This window comes from Lissotriton vulgaris, chromosome 5 (genome assembly GCF_964263255.1).
Source record: "Lissotriton vulgaris chromosome 5, aLisVul1.2, whole genome shotgun sequence".
In the NCBI taxonomy this organism is placed as follows: Eukaryota; Metazoa; Chordata; class Amphibia; order Caudata; family Salamandridae; genus Lissotriton; species Lissotriton vulgaris.
In genome coordinates this window covers 1,276,832,168-1,276,853,948 of record NC_141693.1, presented here as the reverse complement: position 1 = coordinate 1,276,853,948, position 21,781 = coordinate 1,276,832,168, and the positions used below count along the sequence as shown (strand labels likewise).

The window sequence follows — 21,781 nt, the reverse complement described above, 5'->3', positions numbered from 1 at the left end:
AGGCCAAGAACAGGGTTTTAGGTGTGAGGGAAATACTGGGCGCACTGCTTGGGTTGACGTACAGGAGAACGCTGTAAGGCAGACGGTGCATGCAGGTAAGGGGCAATTCCCTGAAACCCCTCAAAATGTGCCTGGAGGACACACCACATACAATAAAAGCAAAACCTGTTGCACACTTAAGTGAAGTTTCAAGCAAAAAAAGGATATCTCAATGGACATATAGTTCATAGGTAATGGGCGAAGGATTGGACCATCAGTGTTTCAGATTTTCTTTTATTGATTCCAGAAAGCCAGCCGACACGTGTTTCGTCGCAAGAAAACACACTTTTCCGCGACTCCTCAGGGCTGGGAAGGATACAAAATAATGGGTGGAGTACATGGTAGATATGACAATGTAAAGTCCATAGTGACTGTTTAAGGTGACTGGTGAGGGTGAGTGACTGGTGAACATGGTGAACATAAACATATGAGTGGATGCACAAAACACCACCCTGGTACCTGTGATACTAATCTTGATAAGTGTAGGGGGGAAAAACAGGAAGTGGGTCGGCAGTGATCATAAAGGTGAGATATAGAATCTAGTACATTTTGTATATTCACAATGAACAAATTAACGTGTCGCAAGTGGGAGTGGTGGAGAGTAGCCTTAAGTAAATCACAGGAAAAAGTAGTTAGTTAGAAGTAGCAGGAAGATGATGAAACTAACGGGGGGGGTAAAGTGGCATAAGCTAGATTCCAGAGTGGAGTGGGAGGGAAGAAGTGTAAAAAAGAGAATAAACTCGCTGGAGGACCAGGGAGTATGGGTTTAGAGAGGAGGTGCGCAACCTACCTGTAGGTCAATGTTTTATAACCACAGGTCTATAGTGCCAAAAGGGAGGAAAGGAGAGAAAAAGACAAAGGAGGAATTAAAGGATGAAGTTCAAATGGTAATATTTACAATAGACTCGTCTATTGTGACTCAGTCCCAAGAGGGTGCTTGAGTCATGCGTACGGGTGGAAAGAATAATAAGAGAGATCAGGACAAAAAGGTAATCTCACCGCAGTGCCGGTGATATTTCCGACCCGGCTCCGCTCGAGACCGGGTTTGACAGTGTCTGTAGGGTATGATTCGTAGTCTTCAATATGTACAGACGGCTGGTCACCTGTGATATATTTGATGTCCCAAGTAAATCGAGCAGTGAAGCCTAAAAAGAAATATTAGGCCGCACTCGCAGTCAAATTCGTGCAATTACATTTGGAAAAGGGGGTGGGGGGGGGGGGGGGGAGGGGCCGCGGGCGGAGGGGTGCGGGGAGTGAAAACTCTCCTCATAAAGCATGAACACCAAACTAGCGTGTTACACGCTCTTGGTTAAATGCCTCGTCAGAGTATATTCGTGCCCTCGATTAAAAAGCCAATTCTGATGCTTGCGCGGTGGAACGTAGAAGTTATAAAAGGGAAAAAGGAACGGAATCGCAAGTATGTAGAACTTACCCGTAGTGCGGCGAGTCGATCGGTGTAGGTAAGGTTCAGTTTAGCCATTTGGTTCCCGGTGCAACATGAAAGCCACTCTGCCACATTATCTGTGCTGTGACGTATCCATAACAAAGACTGGTTTCCCGAAACGTACACTTATGCCCGGTGCACAATTTAATTGTGCTGGTCTCTGCATACAGTGGCCCTAACCTATTTCAGACTGAAGATTATTGTTTTTTTAAGCACATATGGCGATAATATTAACCTTATTAAACACAATTCTCAATATTGTTAACCAGTTTTTGATGCATTGCAGGTATACTATTCATATATTCACATTACTCCCCCACTAGCATATAGTAGCTTCCTATTGCCATTAAAATTATGATCTAAACATAATCATTTACAACATTGGAATATCATGACGTAATCTTCGGACCTCAGTCTCCCATCGTCTCATCTCTCAAGTCCAGGACCTGTTCTCGCTAAATACTTCCCCCTGAACAAAGCATCTGTGGCCCCGTCTCTCCTTTGACTAACAACATAGCTGGCCCATGCAATTGTGCCCATAGAGGCATCCTTCTCAAATAATGAGTTATAAACCATCCATTTATCACGCACAGTGTGATCTCCAGAGCATTGAGCATACATTCATTCTTATCATGTTCAATGTTTACATTATTAAAATGCAGTAAGGCATATAGTGGGATACTATTACTGTTTGTCAAGAAGCATGCTTTTGTTCCTTAAAAGGACTATATATTAAATCATTAATTCTGTATGATTATTTGGAAAAGATACCTCCATTAATGTCTGTTGTGTTTTAACAGGGCCCAGGACTCTTAGGAGGTCCACTTCAGGCGGATCCTATTGCATTTTACCCTTCACACTTTGCTGCTCAGCCTCATGTTCGCTCCACCTTACGACAGGCTTCTGCATTTTCTGCAGACCAAGCACCTGACTGACTTTCAGTTCCTCTGTTACCACTGCACAATACAAATCACAAGCTAACCCCATCACTCAAATGATAACACCACCAACCCTTCTCCCTTTGCATGCTGAACACTCCCCATCAAACAGTCTCCTTCCCTCTGCTGCAGATCTAAAACCAGGCCTTCCCTCCCTCCCTTGGACTCTATAATCCCATCAGTACCTCTGTGAAATATGCTAATTTGGATTTTAAATGACCCCCACAGGACTGACCATGTTTACTTTTGCTCTGCAAAAACGGTGAACTATATTTGAGTAAGCCAAGTAAGACAATGGGAACAACACTCTGAATGTAGACAGTTATGACTTCTCTCGCTATTCCAACCATCAACAGATTAAGATTTACTTGAATGAAAATATCAGATCAGTATGACCTGACCGTATGGAAAACATTTAACAAGCAACCATACTAATTCCACATTAGAAACACCCTTATAAACTAATATTTTTCAATATCCAATTGGGCAGTTGATTGACCATGTCAAATATCTTGATGCTCAAGTGAACTGCGTTTTCTCCCTCCCCCACACCACTTGTCTACCAAAATGATGCAATATTCTCCACTTATTCAAAATTGGTAAACTGAAGATATTACAGCCATCATTTTCCAGGATTACTGCCCATGTGCAATTAATACCTACTTACCTATGTTGACAGTGAGGAAGCAGCGGTAACACCCTTCTAGTGACAACAAGACTTCACATTGTATATCATTCCCCTAGCAATAATAATTTAGTTGCCACTGAAACTATTGGTTTTATGACAACCCAGCGCCTATCCTCATATTTCTTTGACATCACCTGGGATATTATGACATTGATCTTTTACAAAAATGATTTAACACAATATTGATTTTATGTGGGTAATACTGCTTCTTCTCTTTATATGTGTAAATACTTCACCATAGCTTGATTGATAGGAGCATAAGATTTGTTCTTTGTTAATCCATGCTTTTGCATAGATCTTTTTGAACGGAGGAGCCGTCAATATGTCTGGGTTGACAGCACAGCAACAGACCTTTTGCCTAAAATATACTTGTAGTAGGAATTGGGTCTGCCCTTTTCAACCAATATTTTTTTTACCATCCTCTTTCAGCAATTGGCATGAAGCTAGTGTATTGTCCAATCACATCTTAGTTCAGACCAGAAGGATATTTCTGTCTTGCATAATGTTATTGGATCGGAGTATATCCTCTTGCTGTCCATTGTGATACCTGAGGGACGATTATACATCTCAGCTTGTGCTCCACACTCGCTGTGAGGCTGCACACTTCCTTCCGCCAATCCACTACCCACAGGCTGCCATTAGGCCAACACAACCCTTCCTCCGCTCATAGAGGGCATTGGGCAATTTTCATGCACACCCAGACGCCAGGAGAGCCAAACCGCATTAAGGCTCTCGAGGTTGGAACTGCAGTTTATGGTGTTCTCCTGGGCTGTGAGTCACACTATGTGTACCACGTTCCTTTCTCTGAGAAGTATCACATATTCTGCACTCCATAAACAAGATAAGCTGGCATGTGGTGGACTGTAGGATACCTATTTTTTTTTTTTTTTTTTTACAAATAGAGTAATACTACACGTATGTGTGAAATCAGCTGTGTGCATTTAGCACTATGCAACTGAGCACAATTCAAACAAGCCTGTTTCTATGCATGCATTATATCTATATATACTGCAATTGCCTCAAGGGACTTCAGGGTTTTGGCGAAACTGTGTTGCTGTTTTATAAATGTGTGTTGTGCCGCCCTGCAAAAAGGAGTAAAAAGCCCCCTGCTGCTTACACTGGAGCATTCTTATGTAGACATGTGTTTCATTTTTGTGTTCATTTCCTGATCTTCCTTGTATTTAGGATTACAGAGCACCCCTGCCAAGTGTCCCTCATGTGGGGCTAGACTAACACTCGGGAAATTGCTTGAATTAACACAAGATGCACAGAATGCTAATGCAATCAGCACCTTGAGCAGACAGTGTCTTCATTATCCGTTCTTTGCAGCCTTAACCACTTTACCTGTGTCCCACTCTCTGCCTCTAGTTGTCACAGGCAACCAACAGGGAGAGTGTGTGGGGTCATGTGCTGATGGTCCTGCCCCCGAGTGTGCCTAGAATACGGACTTGATCTGAGGTTTACTTTCTTCTTCTGGCAGGCACTCTGATTTCTGCTGCCACTGTTGGATGCCTGCCTCCTTGAGAGACCTGTCATGCTGCTTTCTCAGAGCACTGTGGGGTCTGTGAGGTCAGAGGTCAGAGTCACAGTAGGTCTGGCAGGCAGAATCCATGACACGCACCCTAAAGCTGGTGAGATGCTCTCTACACCACTGAAGACCTCTGCCTCCCTGTATCAGCATCGTCCTACCATGGTCACAGCTCAAAGATGGCGTCTGGAGGTAATGCTGTTGCACCATGGTTGACTGTGTGCCTAACTGCACAGTGTTACATCAAATGACCCACAACTCGGAGGAAATCCAAGCCTTCACCCTGATAAGAGAGTGACAGCTCAGCATGCTCTGCGCGTCTGGATGTGGATGGTGGTTTCAGTGGGAGGTCAGAGCCGCTGTCGCAGCGCGTGACAGGAGTATGTCATGGCCAGACCAGGACGTCCTCCAGTATCCCCAAGTTGGGAGTTCCTGACAGCAATAAAATGGGTTCCACCCTATACAGAAGGCTGACTGGGGTCTGTCTGCACACAAACCTAAATAAACCTCATCTGACGTAGTTCACTGCATTTTGTTTCTCAAAAGGCTTTAGGCGAGAGCCCGCAGGTTCCCTGTGAGTGTGGAGGAGGAAAACTTGGGGGAGAGTAGGAGAGGTCGAGGAAAACAAGATGGAGAGAGGGATAAGGTAAAAAAAAACTTTAGTGATGCGAACATTACTCGGAGGTGTTAAGAGTCATAAGTTGCACCAACCACGCAGATAAAATAAGATGTGAAGAGGAAAGATATTTAAGAAGGCAACATACAACATTGAAGTAGAGGCGTAGGCCACAGAACACGGTTCTTGCAAATTCTGATTCTGTGGAGGGCTGTGGGGAAAGGAAAAATCACCGGAGGTGTCTTTCGAATACAATATTTTTCAATATTGGGTTTGACGATTGAAACTGTGGGAAATGAAGACAGCAATTTTGGAAAAACATACCATACTTGCTGTTTCTCTGTTTTAAGAGCAAGGTTGACGCCTTAGTCACACCTGCAACTCTGGGTGCATTTTTAGGTCTAGCAGACCTAGCGTTGCAGGGCGCATGCGCTACTCGTTCTGCAAGGCATATTGTAGTAGGGTAGGTTTTAGAAGTGGAGTTGAACCGCCGCCCATCTTGTTTTTTGGCTGCCATCATTGTTTATGGCAAATGCTGGCTTTTGATTTACAATGAAGCTTCTTTGTTACAGCACTGTCTCCGTTTAGGAACTCCCATCTGGATTGGATCGTTTACCTGCCGCGTTACGCGGTCTCCTTCATTAGTCAGTAGGCACTATGTTTTTTCTGTCGCCTTTGGCAAGGGCGGCCGTGTGTTTATTTTTGCATTGCGCTAAAGTGAAAGCATCATGCAAATATAAACAAGTGGCTGCCCTTGCGCAAAGTCGAGAAGTTATTTATATTTGCAGCACGGTCGCTTTCAGTTTGGCGGGCGCGTTTGTTTTTCTAATTATTTACTTTTTTTATGTTGACGGCACACGCGCTTTACCTTTAGCCATTTTAAGCTAAAGCATGGGTGCTGCGATTGTGTGAAAAAGTAAAGAAATAGATTTTTTTCTATTTCTTTACATATGCAGCAATCGCGGCACCCGTGCTTTACTTTAACATCGTAAAAAGTAAAGCACAGGTGCCGAGATTGCTGCAAAAGTAAAGAAATAGAAAAAAGAGTGGCCAGGCATTTTTTTTCTATTTGTTTACTCCATGATTGTTCTGACTTGGAGAGAGTTACATCGAGTGGGATGGGTTGTGCCAGACAAACAATCTAGTGATGGTCTCGGAACAGAGGGTATAAGAGACACTCATGCAGACCTGTGAGGGCGGCCAACTCACAGACAAGTAGGAGCGCCCTTGCCGAGGGCCAGTGAGCATGTAATAGTTGCCACCCGGAGCCAAGTATAATGCAGTGTCAGTGAATTTCTGCAGTGCATATGCACAGCTGAGCCACTCAAGGAAGCATGGATTAGGTAGCATTTTGGGTGCAGTCACAGTAGTGAGGCACCAGTAGTTTCAATAAGCCAGTTTAATTGGTTGGACAATCAACAGTGCTTCATTAAAGTATTCCAGTAATCTGGTAGTGTCGCAAGGGCTCTCCCTAGGTCGCCTAAACACATTTTACACGTCCAAGAGTGCTGAATTGCAAGCATGAATGGTCACAATCGTATTTCAGAGTAGCGTTGTCACTAACGATTGGTCACCAGAATGCTGCTCACGCACATTTCCCAGTTATAAGTAATCCCTCAGTGAGTTACAGAAGAGGTTTTTCGGGAACAGAGAGCACAGCACTGAGTAGGGAACAGTGTTCCTTTCATGCCCAAGCCGTAGCATACGAGGGCCAGAATTGTTGGAGAACCAATGACACACGGTGTTGATATGGACTGACTGTTTCCCATCATTCACAAGGTGTGACTCTATGCAAAGCATCCAGTGGCTAAGTTGGAAGCTCTTTCTAGGACGAGCATAATCCAACATGATTTGCTTCAATGGACCTAGATGCATAGGATGATGGGATTTGGTAGGACTGCCTATACAAATTACCAAAGGACATTCAAGCCTCAGGGGGCAGCCCGCCATTACCAGACTGTCAGCAAAACATATTTCTAAAAGTTTTTCACTGTGCGCACCGGCAAGAGCTTGAGCAGCATATTCTTACAGGACAGAAAGTTACTCAATGATGCATTGGGTGCAAGGGGGTCATAGCAGGAAGTTATATTGTTGTGATCAACAACTAAAGCAATGCAGCATCTACGTATTTAGCGGGTTTCCATCAAAAACTCATGGTGGGTATAGAGCAATAGGTCTCGCATTTACACGAGTTTGAGCTATTGACATTGCAAATAACAATGCCTTTTATTTTTGTTTTCGTTTTAAAAACATAAATAAAGGGCAATGTCATTTACAATGCAAATAGCTTAAACTTGCGTAACTGCGAGACCTATTGCATTGCAAATGCTTTTTTCTAATGGGTTATTGAGCTAACAGGTATCAGTCTATGTTAATGTTATGTGCACCCTGCTGGGAACCAACTGCTGGCCTTTACTGAATGTTATTTCTAAGGATACACACCTCATGGTTGGTATTCTGAGTGAAAAAGGAACAGAGGAAGTAGTTCAAGAACTTGTGGACTGTTCAGGAGTGGTTCAAAGGTTTCCAGAGTATTTAAAGGGGTGATTTTTAAAACTCATGTCACATAAACGTGCATGAACTTAGCCGTGATGTTCTGCTTGCACTTAAAATCTCATACCTGTTGCACTGAAATACCAGACATACACACGTTGAAAACCCAGGAATGGCAAATGTAAGCATCCTGGCAGTTATAACACAGCAAGCAAATATTGTGGTTTCTATAAAACCACCCACTTAATATTCTTAAAAAAATATTTATACACTTTAAAACACGCTTTAACTATAGCTGTAAGTGTCCTTACAGCCTTAGTGCCCCAAGCCTTGTCTCTAATGCCGTAACCTCACAGTATGGGTGTGCCCAAGTTGGTGTTCTTTGGTGTGCCCTCTAGCTTCATGCCTGCCCATGTCTGTGTTGTCTTAGTGTGTGCATGTACGATTGTATGCCGTTTGGTCTGTATGTGCGGATTCTTCAATGTAAAAGGGTCTGGGAGGATTCAGTGATGTATGAACAGACAAGAGCCATGCCCAGTCTTAATGCGCCATTGACCTGGCTTTAATGTACTATTGCTAGCAGGCAAAAGTCATGTGCTATTGCATGCAAACACAGGCATGCACAAATGCTGTTTCCTTGCGCTGCCATTTTAAAACCGGTCCTAATGGTTTTGCCAATTCCTTGTTTTTTTAAACCTGGACTCCTTTTATCCTTGAACCACAACTCTTGCACAACAAACACTAGGTGACCATCTTCCTTGCACACTGGCTGGTGTCGCAATGATATGAGATCTGGTTGTTGGGGTAAACACTCTGTTTTAAACAGCAGATAAGTGCAGCGCTCATAGAAAAATTACCCAATAAATGCTATTTAATCGCAGAGCTTTTTTACTACTTACATGTCCAGGCTGCTGCCTCGTCAGAGGTTGATTTGTAGGGTCCTGCAACAGCTGCCACTCGGACGGTGTACTGAGTTCCAGGTTTTAGTCCTTCTACTTCTACGTCAGTCACATTTCCTCCAATGGACACATTTTTGTCTAGTACACCACTCTCTGCACTGTAAAGGATCACCTCATAGGACTGCCGCTCTCCGGCCGCTTTCGTCCATACTGCTTGTAAACTTGTGGCGTTCCAAGAACTCTTAAGGCTTATGTTGGAAGGTGCCAAAGGGTCTGCAAAGTTAAACACAGGTTTTAAAGACTTACTTTACTAGATCATGCGCGAGAATACCCAAGAATCTTCTAGGTTATGCCCAGGTTTATTGGAATTATGAGATTCTGCAGCCATTGCGTTTTTTCGCCTAATAATAGATTTGCCACATTTACCATATAATCCACTATCTACTACATACGATGAAGATTTTAAGAAAAAAAAAATTCTAGCTCAAATGGATCCAAAGTTACTAAAAAAGTGGTGACATGGGTCATCATCGCAAAGTCTAACTGAACATATTTTAGGTTGCTTATTTCTGTATTTGGATTTTAAACTAGTACGAGTGTGCCACATCATTGGCTAGACAGTATTACTATGTGTAAAAATTACAAATGAATGAAATATGCTGCACCATGCCGCATTATTTGCCTTTTGCTGCTGCATAATTTAGTTAGCCCTAAAGTATAATTTGGCACTCTCCTGCCGCACATTTCCAGTGGCCCTGGTTACACTAAATCAGCCACCCAACCAAAAACGGAGAGCAGATTGCTGAATAATCATAAATTGCACAAAAATCTCAGATGCTAGACCACTCGCCACAGTCATATTTCCACTAACTGGGCCCACAACACATTTCCACTTTTTTCCCTTCTCAGTCACCTCAGGTATGGCCTGTGCCTGGTTGCTTGATGTTGACGAAAGTATGTCGATCTAATTCCATAAGATGAAAAAGGGCCAACACCTTTCAGCTCTCGATGCAAATGTACTTTCTGCTGCTTCAGATTTTTCCCAGGCCTTTCAAGTGAAGGAATTTGAAATATCGAATTGTGAAAAAGCCTCAAGCCATGTCTTTAATAACTTTGTATTCAGCCAAATGATGTCTTGGCAACATTCACACAATTGCTGCACTGTCCCTTCTCACAGGATGCAATCTAAGTAAGAGGGATTCCACGCTGGGCATACAATGGACCATTCACTCCCCTGCTGTGTCTCCTCTGACATAGTGACCTCAGATCCATTCTTGCTTTCTATATCTTCTCTGTGGAGGCCTCGACCTCTGGCTATTCCTTTAACTCTCACTCACTTACTGCCTCCAAATGGGAGTTCAATGTCTGCATAAGTACCATGACATCGATGAATTCCATCCCTAAGTTACTGCATGCAGGACACAGCTCTGAAATGTAATTAGCAGAAAACAAGCTCCATTCATTTTGAGTTGTCAGAAGAGCCTTCCCAAACACTGTACACATCATGTCTCTAACCGAGGCAAATCCAGACAATCTGTCGAGAGATGCACAGCCCAGTCAACTCTATCCTTTGAGGTCAGCCACTGTCGCCCTCTTTGGGTTTTTGGAGTGACTCTGGAGTTTTTAGAGATTAAGTGACCGGTGGAACTGGGTTCATACTCGTAGAATCAGATTTTTACTGTCGCCCGCCCTGCGCAGCATATAAGTGACTCTTCCCTTGAAGCCTCTTCCAAGCAATTTCATACACATTATAAATTGACACGACTTTGGTGCCGTGAAAGCGGGGGTCAGGATCTATGCCAGCAACTGGCATCTCTGCAACAAAGTCTCGCCAGTAGGAGTGGTTTCTCCCTGGAAATGGAGAATAACTCCTCGGACCCAGAGTTACAGGGCAGCTATTCCCAATTTCAGTGAAAAAAAGTGGGAGTGCTGGTCGCACGTGGGGTCAAGGCAGAAGGCGTAGGGCACGCTTGAGTCTGTCCTGTGGGAACATTGTCTGCTGCCTCCAGATTAAATCAGGCGGTGGCCAATAGTGGCCAATGCCACTGCCAACAGTCCCGGTTATGCAGCAAAATTGGCAGGCCCAATGCCCCCAGAATGATATAGTCTGAAGTTTTCAGATTAGATCATTCCAGGCGTGGACACACTTGGAATGTTCACCATGAGTTGCTGCTTCAAATGAAATGCCCCAACCCCTAATGAGGGCCTTGTAGTCCCATCACGAAAAAGGGGGCAGGGGTAAAAGAAACACTTAAGCCTGCTTTTTGGATCATTACAGATTTAGTCACAGGTACAAACCTGCCATGGAGAGACGCACTAATTGTGTGCCATATATGATGTGGCATACAGACATAAGGTGCCATTCGGACATGAGCACAGGTGTCCCTTGTACCCCTCAGTCTCTTCCAGCCTCTACCACCCTTCCAACCCTTCTTGGGTGGATTATATTTCTTCTTATGATATTTGTATTATGCTCAGTGACTACCACGCCAGGACCCCACTCACTGCTGAATATGCCCTGCCTTCTATGTGACAGTGAAGAACATCCCATTTACCTCTATTTGGACCGGCTTGTTCCAGGCTATCGGACCCACATCGAGGCTTATACGAAAGGGAAGGTAGAAGAGTATACAACGCTACTTCTGAAGGAAACCTGTTAAATGCCTTTAGAGCATGATTGGAAGTCCATTTATGTTTTCCCTTTGAGCAAGTGTAAAAATACCTCATCCTTATCAGCAAAAAACTAAAATAATATTGTACTCCAAGTGACAGGACCTCTGCCAGCTCACCAAGCAGCTGTTTGACACCATTTAGTAATACAGTTGATCCTTCCGAACCACTCTGTGGGGAGGGAGCAGCCGCGCTTAAGATCCAAAGAGAGCTGAGGGCGAAGGCCAGGCTTGTAAATCCCTCCATTGCACCATCATTGTCTGAAGGGTCCTCACTGATCAACTCATGATATTGTAAAGTTTGTCTCCTTCTTTTACACTAAAAGGAACATCCGGTAAATGCCAACAGGCATTTCTCTTGCTTAGATGATATGTGGCCTGGAAAATTTTGGCATGGCGTGATGGTTATATGTTTTTATGTTTTATGTTTATGTTGTAAAAACAATTAAAATTCATTGAAATATATATATATTTTAAAAGGTAGTCTCGAAGAGTGCCATATTGATCCTACTGCTAAATAAGGGTATACATGTCTCTATCAACTGGTGTGGTCTCGGTAAAATTACCTCTGCTCTGGAGAAAACTTCAGTAGCTTTTGATGATACAGATACAAGCACCTCTTTTTCCGTTTCTGAATTATGGTACCGATCCAAGCTGGTGAAAATGGCTATGGTAATTCAAAGGAAAAGGTACAATCAAGTTAAACGCCTATCAACCTGTCAGGAGGATATAGTGGGGAATCGAGTCTGATCGCTCATTTCTAGGTGCATGTCTGACGAAGAGGACATCGAAGACCATGGCCTAGTACAGCTCTTGGCAGTGTTCAACAATGCCAAACTCAGTATCCTGATGCAGTCATATACCAAGTCAGACATAGAAGGAACCACATTGTGTTCGGTTAAATCGTTTCAAAGGGCATATAGTAACAACAAAAATTCAGATCATGTACTGCAAAACTGCGGGATACTTCAAGTATCTTCTCTTTCGCTATTGATCTTTAACATATACCAGTTCCCTCTTACAATCCTGATTATACAGTTTGTCTGTTCTACATTTACACAAATGATCGAGGCACACCTCAGGCAATGGGACTAGGAAATGTAACAATTGAGGTTTGTTTCCATCTAAGGTTGCTTGGATAAAAAATATTCAGTATGAAAAATATTGTTGTACTACCTAGTGCATCTCTCTACATAGGATGTAATCTACACAGGTATTGATTCAGTTACGACTAGGCTACACCAGTAACTTGTACCTAATTCTACCAACAAATGTCCTCAATAGGCTCCAGCATGTGAAGATCAAGACTGTGAGGTGCCTCGGCAAGTGTATCTGATCTGAACTTCGGTCTCTTGTACCAGCTGTCTTGAACTGGTGTCCAGTACACCAAAGAGTTTAGATCAAGGGACAATGCATAGCGCAAGGAGCCTTATGCACATGCTCCTTTTCAAAATTAAATGTTTCTGCTTAATCACTGTAACAAAGTAGGGAGACGTACCCTTCGTGAATGGTGGAGTCCTTGCCCTGCTGACCTTACATCTCCACCTTCTTCACAGACTAAAGAATGGAAGGACGGTCTGACCGGACCGTACGACGAGGAAGACGAGAGCGGCTCCTTTAATTGGGCGTTCGCGTCTGAGGAGGAAGGACCGCCCCCGAAGGACGTCAGAGCGACCGGATTGGCTAAAAAACAGGAAGTACTGTACACAGGGTGTGTGATCACCCCGGAGGAGGAGAAGGCGGAAGGAAGCGGTACAGAGGAGAGCGGAGGAAGCGGAGGAGACGAGGAAAGAGAGAACCCGAAGGAACAGCGCGGAGAAGACGGAGGGACCGAGACCAGAGGAAAGCCAGGAGGCCAACGACCCCGTGAACCGCCGTGCCACACTCCCGAGGGAGGAGTGTGGCTGTCACAGGTACGGCGGCGTTGGGCGGCCTGGGTGGGGAGCCGGAGTGCTCGAGTGTAAAAAGTGTACATATCCCGGTTTGTCCCTTCCCTCTGCGATTTCCCTACCCTTCCGTTACCTTTTCCCTCCCCGGTTCCTCACTTCAAACCCTCCCCTTTCTTTCATTCATGGAGCACTGTACATAGAGCGAGCAAGTGTCACTGGGTTCCCCCTCACATTCCCCGGTCCCCCTGGTGCACCTCCCCTAGAGGTCTTTGACCTAACGGCCTCCCTCTTTGTTGGTCTCTTCCATGTAACGGGGCCGGCAGTATCCGGAGTAAAGACCCACCAAACCCCAACGAGAGACGGGAGAAGACCACCGCCACGGACCCAAGTGCCTTTGCCCGAGAGAGACTGACCTTGAGAAACCGAAAGACGTTTATGTCAAAGCCCCTGAGAACCATTAAAATAAAACCATCTTTGAATCCTATACCTGGTGTCACGGTCGTCCCTACTCCCACGCCCACAATCACTAAGAGATCTCACCCCATAGCCATTCTTCTCTTCATCCCGATTCCATGATTCCAACCTATAGGCATGGATGGAAGTCGCTTTACAGCCCAGGGACCCGCCTTTGTCTGGGAATTTAGTTCCAACTAAGATAGTCCCAGGAGGAGGAAGTGGTAGAAGTGATGGGTGAGCTGGGCTTGTCATATGGTTTTGGTAGAATCCAGGGCCAACTTGCCCTTCTGCCGCACTCTGGAATATTCCTAGCAGGCTGAAGACATGGCTGATTACAGAGCTATATGGGCTGTCACGATCCAACCATGCATGCCCCGAATGCCCCATCTGAGCTTGGCTTCCTGCAGTACAGAGATGGTTTAATCATGTTTGCCAGGGCTGATTTCGGTTTGCAGCCCGACGGAGGGCACACCCATCATCCGTCATCTATTTTGCTCAAACAAATAAAAAAAAAAGATATTCCAAATCATCTAAGGGTAACTCTACCAACAGGTGCACGGGTGATCGGTGGAATCACTTTTCTGTCAGCCTGCATTCATTCTGGTGCTCGCGATTTCACAATCACTATACTGTCCACAAACGGTAAAAGACTGAAAACCCTTGTTTAATCTAAAAAACAATAAGCCACAGTCTAATTCACATGCGATCCCATTCCCTCACCCATGTCCTCTACCAAAGGACAATGTACTACTCACATGTCCAATCAGTCGCGTTTAGTTCATGTGTCCCATAGGGTCCAGATACAGCGGTGATCACAAGGCAGTACTGGGTTCCGGGGGTCAGATCTTGAAATGTGTGCTCATGGACACCACGCTCGGCTGAGACAGCCTGGGTCACTGCTTGTGAGGCCATGTTGTGCAGGTTGAGGTAGAACCAGGCAGTTCCGAAGGCGTTGTCCCAGGCTGCAACCAGACTTGAACTGGAACCGGGATTGTGCAGTGTCACTTTCGAAGGAGGCAAAGGACCTAGTCAGAGGAAAAAAAGGGTCTGTGAATGGATGCGATACTAAGAGAGGGAGAAATGGGTTCCTTGCCCCCTGCTCTGCCTCTCTTGGAAGCCATACATCAGCATGTCGATGTATGCACCAACAAACGGCAGTCGTTTCCTACGGGGAGGATAGTTATTTGTTTTTATGATACTGTTCTGCTACCACGGTTTTACAGAACTTTGCAGCAATGCAAATGACAAATGTAACAATGGTCTCAGCTAATGATACAGGTTGAATCTACCCTGGAAGGATGAACAGCCTAGGTGACTCAGCCGGGATTCATCACGTTCACCTGTATGGTGCACTAAGAACTGAGATTGCGACAGACCTTCTGTTTGTCTGCACAATATTTAGATTTTACAATGTCCTTTAAAATGTGAGGTTTCCTAACACTGCCTGGATTGATTTAGATTTTAGGGAAAGGTGTATCTGAAGGCCAATGTGTTGTATATTTATTCTTTCTTCAATATGGCTACTTGGTGTCTGTAGTCCTTTCTTAGTGTTTCTATCTTCTAACCTAAGAGTGTTCTATCTGGTGTGTGGGGATTCCAGCATTGACAGTTGGTCTGGTCAGCTTTGAGGTTTTACTGCTCTGCTGTCTTATCTTATCTTGTAACTTAATAAATCTATCTTAATAACTGAAGACGTGTCTTGCTGCCTACCTAATCTACTTACAACATTTTGGCGACGAGGATGGGATCCTCGCCGCATCCCATCCTCGTCGCCAAAATTTTGTAAATAGGTTAGGTAGGCAGCAGGACACGTCTTCAGGTAATTAAGATGGATTTATTAAGTTACATAGAATAAGACAGCAGAGCAGTAAAACCCCACAGCTGACCAGACCAACTGCCAAGGTTGGAATCCTCACGCACCAGATAGAACACACTTAGGTACTGTGGGAGATAGAGAAGGTAGGAACACTAAGAAAGGAATACAGACACCAAGTAGACATATTGAACCAAGGAAGAATATACAACACAATGCACTCCATAAATTAAGCACGGATCTTTCTCGCTGACCCTATGAAAACCCTTGTTCCCAAGATACTTAACCTCGGAAGGTGCGAGTTTTTTGATTCATAAAAATGTACTTGAGAGGAGAGCTCAGCAATTTAGATTAGAGGGTAGAATATGGCTAACTGAGCCCAAGGGTGGCAATCTACACGGCAACTGGCAACTGGCAACTGGCAACTATCATTTAACTTAACAGACTATTTCTGTGTGCGCTTGTGATTTCCTACACACAAAATTAGAGACCCCTGCTTCCGTAAATAGTATGTTTATCTCAGGGCTGGTGTGGGAAGAGCATCCCTTTGACATCCAATGAACTTCTGCCGGCACAATGGAGACACGCCCATGAGCAGACAGTGAGAGCTGAACCTCCAGTGCCCAGAAGCACAGGTTGAGCGCTGAGAAGAGGCTCACTGGAGGCACAAGTGAGGAGGCAGGATACCTCCTCTGCCTGCTCGGTAGAAATAATTATATGCCAACCATAAAACACCTAATGGCAATCATAGCATTGTTACCATGCCAACCATGACTCGTCAAAGCACATGCGAGGTTTGACAGAATGCATTTATTTAGGTATAACAACCCACCCCCCATTCTTGATAATCAGAGCATTCTGGGACTGAGCAAGACTGGGATGCAGTGTGAGGTACTACCAGCAGGGCGTGTCTCTGTGGGCCCAGCATCCCCAGAAGGGTCAGGGGCAGAAGGTGCAGCTTTCAATGGGTTCGCCCTTTGAAGAGGTCCAATGCAGCATGCTATGTACAAAGTTGTCGCCATTTTTACAGCACGAGTCACAGTAATCATAGCCCGCGCTATGAAACAGGCTGTGCCCACTTGACAAGTCATCGCACTCATAGGTGACTGGGAGTAGGCAGCGCACAAACCTAGGCTTTGAAACCACATGCCCAACACCCAAATATCTCCTGCCTCGTTATCAGTACAAAGGCCAGTGTGAGAGAGGCTATGGTAGATGGGACCCATGATTCTCTGTAGCCCCACCTGTGGTGCATCTTGTCTGGAAGAGCTGTGCTGCAGACGCTGGGGAGAACACCTCTTAGCTTGTCCACTGCCACCTGCCCTGCTGCAAGTGTCTCTGGCTGCAACTTTATTTACAGCTGGGGTACAACATATTACATTAAAGAAAAATGGATTTTGGATTGTTTCACTTTACCACATAAAAGTATATCACTGCACTGAATGGCATCTATTAGAATCAGTAAACTACATTCCTTCTGTCCTGACACTTTTATTAGGGACTCAAGAGGCAAGTCAGTTGTCTTGTACCTCCTACATGAGCTTTATTGTTATAGATGGAGCAACATTATTGTCTACTAAACCATATACACATGATATTTTTGTACAGTGTGCATCTTAAACTGATTTATTTCAAGGTGTTCTCAAACATGATGATCATGGAAAAGGAGGCACAGTGAAGAAAAGTAATTGCCTGGGGTCACACTCTTTGGTCTAGCTGGAAAGCCAGGATTGAAAACATGTTTCCTGATTACACATTGTGAAATTCTATCACTGAATGGGGGACACATTATTCACCCCTTCTGATATGATGTCGATTTTATTTGTGACCCAAGAGACAAGTCTGTTGTCTTGTGCCTCCTAAAGATGGCCATTGATGTTATAAACGGAGTGCCATTCCGGTCTAGTAAGCCATATAATACAAGGTTCTTGTACAGTGCACATCCTAAACTGAATTGTATCACGGTGCTCTCAGATCTGATGACCACAGTAAAGGAAGCATATTCGTAGAAAAGCCATTGTCCAGGGCCACACAGTTTGGTCAAGCTGGGACCTAAACCAGGTTCTCTGGGTCAGGGCCCCTCAATTTGTTTTCACTCTGAACCGCACCAACGTTCCTGGCAGTGCCCTTAAATGCAGCACATCTACCTAATATACGATATTGAAGAGGTAGAGGAAAGGATAAGGGACAATAGATAACACATATCATATGGAAAAGACAGCTTACCCTCCTGTTGTCAAATAGCTCTTCTAGCTTAATAAAACTCCACACCTGAACAACATCAACCCCCACTAGACTCAGTAGCACGGACCCATCTACCCTGGTAAATTGTCACATTCTCCTCTTGCACATGAAACCAAAATGTTGCCATTTTGGCCAAAGATTGGCCATAATGGAACCCTTTTGTCACTCAAGACAAAAACATTTTGGAAAGACAACTACAGTACAACCTAGTGTTATGTATACAATAGCATCAACAGACCAGCCTCTGCTGGTCGACCTGAACTAAAGTCCATGACCAAAGCAAATAACATCAACACTATTCACGTAGAAGGCCCAAGACCCTTTGCTTACGTGTCCACTCGCTCACACTGGTGCTGTTGTGGTATGGCCCGGAAAACGTGGCAATGTCCAGCATGTATTCGCTTCCTGGATCCAAGTCATGGAAATGATACGTGGTGAGGCCTTCACCAAGGGACTCGTTCCTTGCGACTGTGGCGGACTTGACATGGTACAGCACAAGCTTGTAACCCTCTGCACCACCAGGTGGCTCGCTCCAGGAGGCAGACAGCTCTTGAGGGTTGATGGTGCTTCTCAGACTGACGTTATGAGGAGCCAAAGGATCTAAGATGAAAAGCAACATCTAATTGGAAGAAGTCCAGGGAGGTTCACAATTGTAATGATGATGCAAATTTCAGTGGAATTGTATGCACAGGCAGGGACCATTACAAGAAGCACAACATGCAAAAACAAATAAATGCTCAAATAATTTCAGCACTAGGTTTGTAGATACCATTGCACTGTGTAGATAAGTGTAAACATTTATGGAGAGTGAATTCGTAATGAAGCAGTATAACTACTCTTCTTTCTGCCAAAAGCACAAAGTATTAGTTGAGTGTGTTGAGTTTGCAGCAACTCAATAAGTGAAGAGGTAGAAAAATAGAAGAACAAGGCCACATTGCTTCAAACTAAAAAATACTCAAACTAACCAGAATTCACCAAGTGCTTAATTTGAGCCGGTGGTCGGTGATAGAGGGGACAAGCACACATTTTTGAGGACCGGCACTCATTTTTCCATATTAAATATTTACGAGAGCAAGAAAGTGAAAACCAGAAAGAGGAAAGAAAAGAAGAAATCAGTGGTGGCCAGTAATTTCAACAGGAAGGTGGGTGGGTGGGACACAACCACAGGCGTACACACTCACACCCATGCATTCATAAACGTGGACATATATACCCATTCACAACACTCACTCGCAATAAATTCATACATACATGCACGCATGCACCAAATATTCAATAACATCAAACTTCCTTGTACTGCAGTTCCTGGGGAGGGAAGCCTTGAATGTCCCAGGAGGGTTGGGCTGCTGCCTTCCCTCATGTCAGTCAGTCAATGAGGGAAGATAGCAATCCCTCACTCGTCAGAGAGTGGGATGGGGACAGTGAGACTGCTGTCCCCACCCTACTCTGTGATGAGGTGCCACCGATTGACATTCAGCCCTAGGCACTTCAGGTTGGGCTTCAACCGGAGATGCCCAGGTCCAAGGCTATCAGTGACGCTCCCCCTCATCATGAGGGGGGGGCCTTGAGTCACTTTTACCCACAGGGTTGTGCAATTCTCAGCCTGGTAAAGTTCCGCTGTGGCAGCCAGGAGCCTGCCTATTTAGCGCATGTCTAGGTGCTGGCTGCCTGACCTGCACAAGAAAAGTGACCGTCAGGCTGACCTTTGCTCAGCTTGGCACACACTCTTGTGGTCGGGGATAAAGGTGGTGGGGGGGGGGGGGTCCCCTGCACCCATGCGGTCGGGCCACTGCTGGGTAAAACCAACACAAAGAGATAAACCGGAAGCCTGAGGAAGTGAGATAAAGGGACAGGCAGTGTCTACCACTGGATTAAAGAAGTCGGTGGTGAACTCAGGATACACAATTTTGGCATTTAGCATGCTGACATTTATTCGCGCTGACTGTGGGCTTCTGAGCAGTACTTTGGACCCCAACACTTACTATTTTACAGATAAAACAATGAATACAACTAAGGTATTCGGAGCCTGTAAACAAGAAAATGTTTGAATTGAGGATGGATTACACAACTCAATCGCAGACGCAATACTAAAACCGATGAGAACCTATTATAATTTATCATATCAATAAGAATAATAACAAAAATAATAGCAGCGATAACATATACAATGTACGCTACAGTTTAACTTTTCTAAAGATTCTAATAATAAGTAATTGACTGATTACATTTTGATAGTAAACCTACCCAGATGACTTCCTTGGCACTGGATAAGATGTATTATTACCCAACTCAATGGTTCAATGTTATTGACGGTAAGCACAGTAAGAGCAAAGCAAACCAGAGCAAGCTTTCTGCCCATTTGGGAATGATGATGATCTTTCTACAGGAGGTGAGCTGTTTCAGTGGTGGAAAGGCTCAGGGGCCTTTCCTGTAAAATCCCCAGGCCAGCCGGTTTCTGGGCAAAGTGGCGGGGCGGAGGAAGAGGGGAGGGAAAGGGACGAGCAAAAAATAAATAAATTAACAAAATACCTTACCTGTTCAACGCTGCGACGCTCCAACTCTCCTCTCTGGCTCCGTCACATGCACTGCAGGTACAGGCTCCCAGAATCCCCTGGGCCAATCCTGACGCGGCATGAAAGCTGCGTCAGGATTGGCCTAAGCGCTGATGATTTGCGCTCCCTGGGAGACTGGGAGCCTGTGCCTGCTGGTCTCTTCAACCGAGCAACGCAGCTGTAGAGAGCTTCAGTGCGCATGAGGGTTTGACCGGCCTAAGATGGCTGGTAAAATCCTCATGCGCAATGACAACCCGTGCACCTACAACTCCCCTTCTGCCCGTCATCTCCATGGCCCCTGCCCCCTATTCGATGCTAGGGAGAGAAATAAAACGATAATAAATATAGGTTTGCTATGGTTTTATTTTTCGTTTTATGGCTGCTGGCAGGGAGGGCGACGCTCCTCCGCCGCGGTGGAGGAGCCGCCACTGCCATCAGTTTCCTACCATTCTAAAGGTGTCCATGGTGAAAACTGCAGTGAATATAGGATAGCCACCTACATCGCTCTCAGAAACACTGGAGCCTGTGCCCTCTTCGGCCCTCCTGCCCTGGTACAGGGGGGGTAAGTCCAGCAGACAGAAAGCTCAGCGGCGTGCCGGCCTGGTCTGCCACGCTCTTCTACAGGGAGGACGGGCAGCTCAGTGGTCAGCAGCACAGTGAAGCTACTCAGCTCAGCATCACTGCTGCCCCCTCTTAAGTGAGAAGAGGGACAACTAAGGTACGGAGTAGGAATGTCAATTCACCAAAATGTCCGGACCTACAAATGCGACATCACGCAACCTTTGGCTCCTAACGCAACATCACAGAGGAGACAACTCGTTTTCTATATACTTGCGCTGTTAGAATTAGGGGTCTCTGGTTGGCAAAGGTAGGTACTTGTGCCAAGCAGGGCATCTCCTCCAGTTAGGGCAAGGGCATTACCCTCTTAAAATAACCCCTGATCACCCTCTAGGTGGCGTGGCGTGAGCAGTCAAGGCTAGTTCACAGGCAATGTAAGTTAAGCATTTGTAACCACATACAGTAACTCAGTGACAACACTACAAATGGACACCACACAAGGTTTTGTAAAAATAAGTTATACTTTAAATAGAGATACCACAAGACCAATAAACGACAAAAAAAATCCACAGTGCTATCAAATTTCAAGAGTTTTAGTTAAAACGGTGTAAATCAAAGTTCTGTGCAAGATGGTAGCCCTGTCCGGCTACAGCGTGCTGAAAGAACACAGAGTCTAACAAATCCAGTGGACTGCGGCGGTCCGGGGCCACTCAAATGTCGACAGACTCAAACACAGTACCTTTTCCTTGGGGCGGCTGGCACGGATGTGCGAGCCGGTTCCAGGGATTGTCGCGGTGCAGGAAAAGAAAACGTTGCAGGTCACGGTGTCCCTTACGTCGCGGTGCAGGCTACGGCTCGTTGATGGCATCGGTGAGCTCAGAGCTTGCGTTGTTCGGGGCGGACGTTGCTCGTTGCGGTGCTTCCAGCTTTACGGTGCGGCGTTTGAGCTGTAGTT

The 21,781-nt window shown here is 45.1% G+C and overlaps 1 protein-coding gene across 1 annotated transcript in view; it reads right to left on the bottom strand.

The window, feature by feature from the left end:
* The window catches only part of LOC147712454 (receptor-type tyrosine-protein phosphatase V-like), a 558,680-nt gene that overhangs the window by 433,112 nt on the left and 103,787 nt on the right, over nt 1–21,781 (bottom strand). Inside the window, exons 10-12 of the mRNA XM_086923127.1 lie at nt 18,047–18,316; nt 14,415–14,684; nt 8,646–8,918 (exon numbers count right to left, since the gene is read on the bottom strand). Of these exons, the coding sequence (XP_086779253.1) occupies nt 8,646–8,918; nt 14,415–14,684; nt 18,047–18,316 (813 nt within the window). The remainder of the gene's footprint in view (nt 1–8,645; nt 8,919–14,414; nt 14,685–18,046; nt 18,317–21,781) is intronic.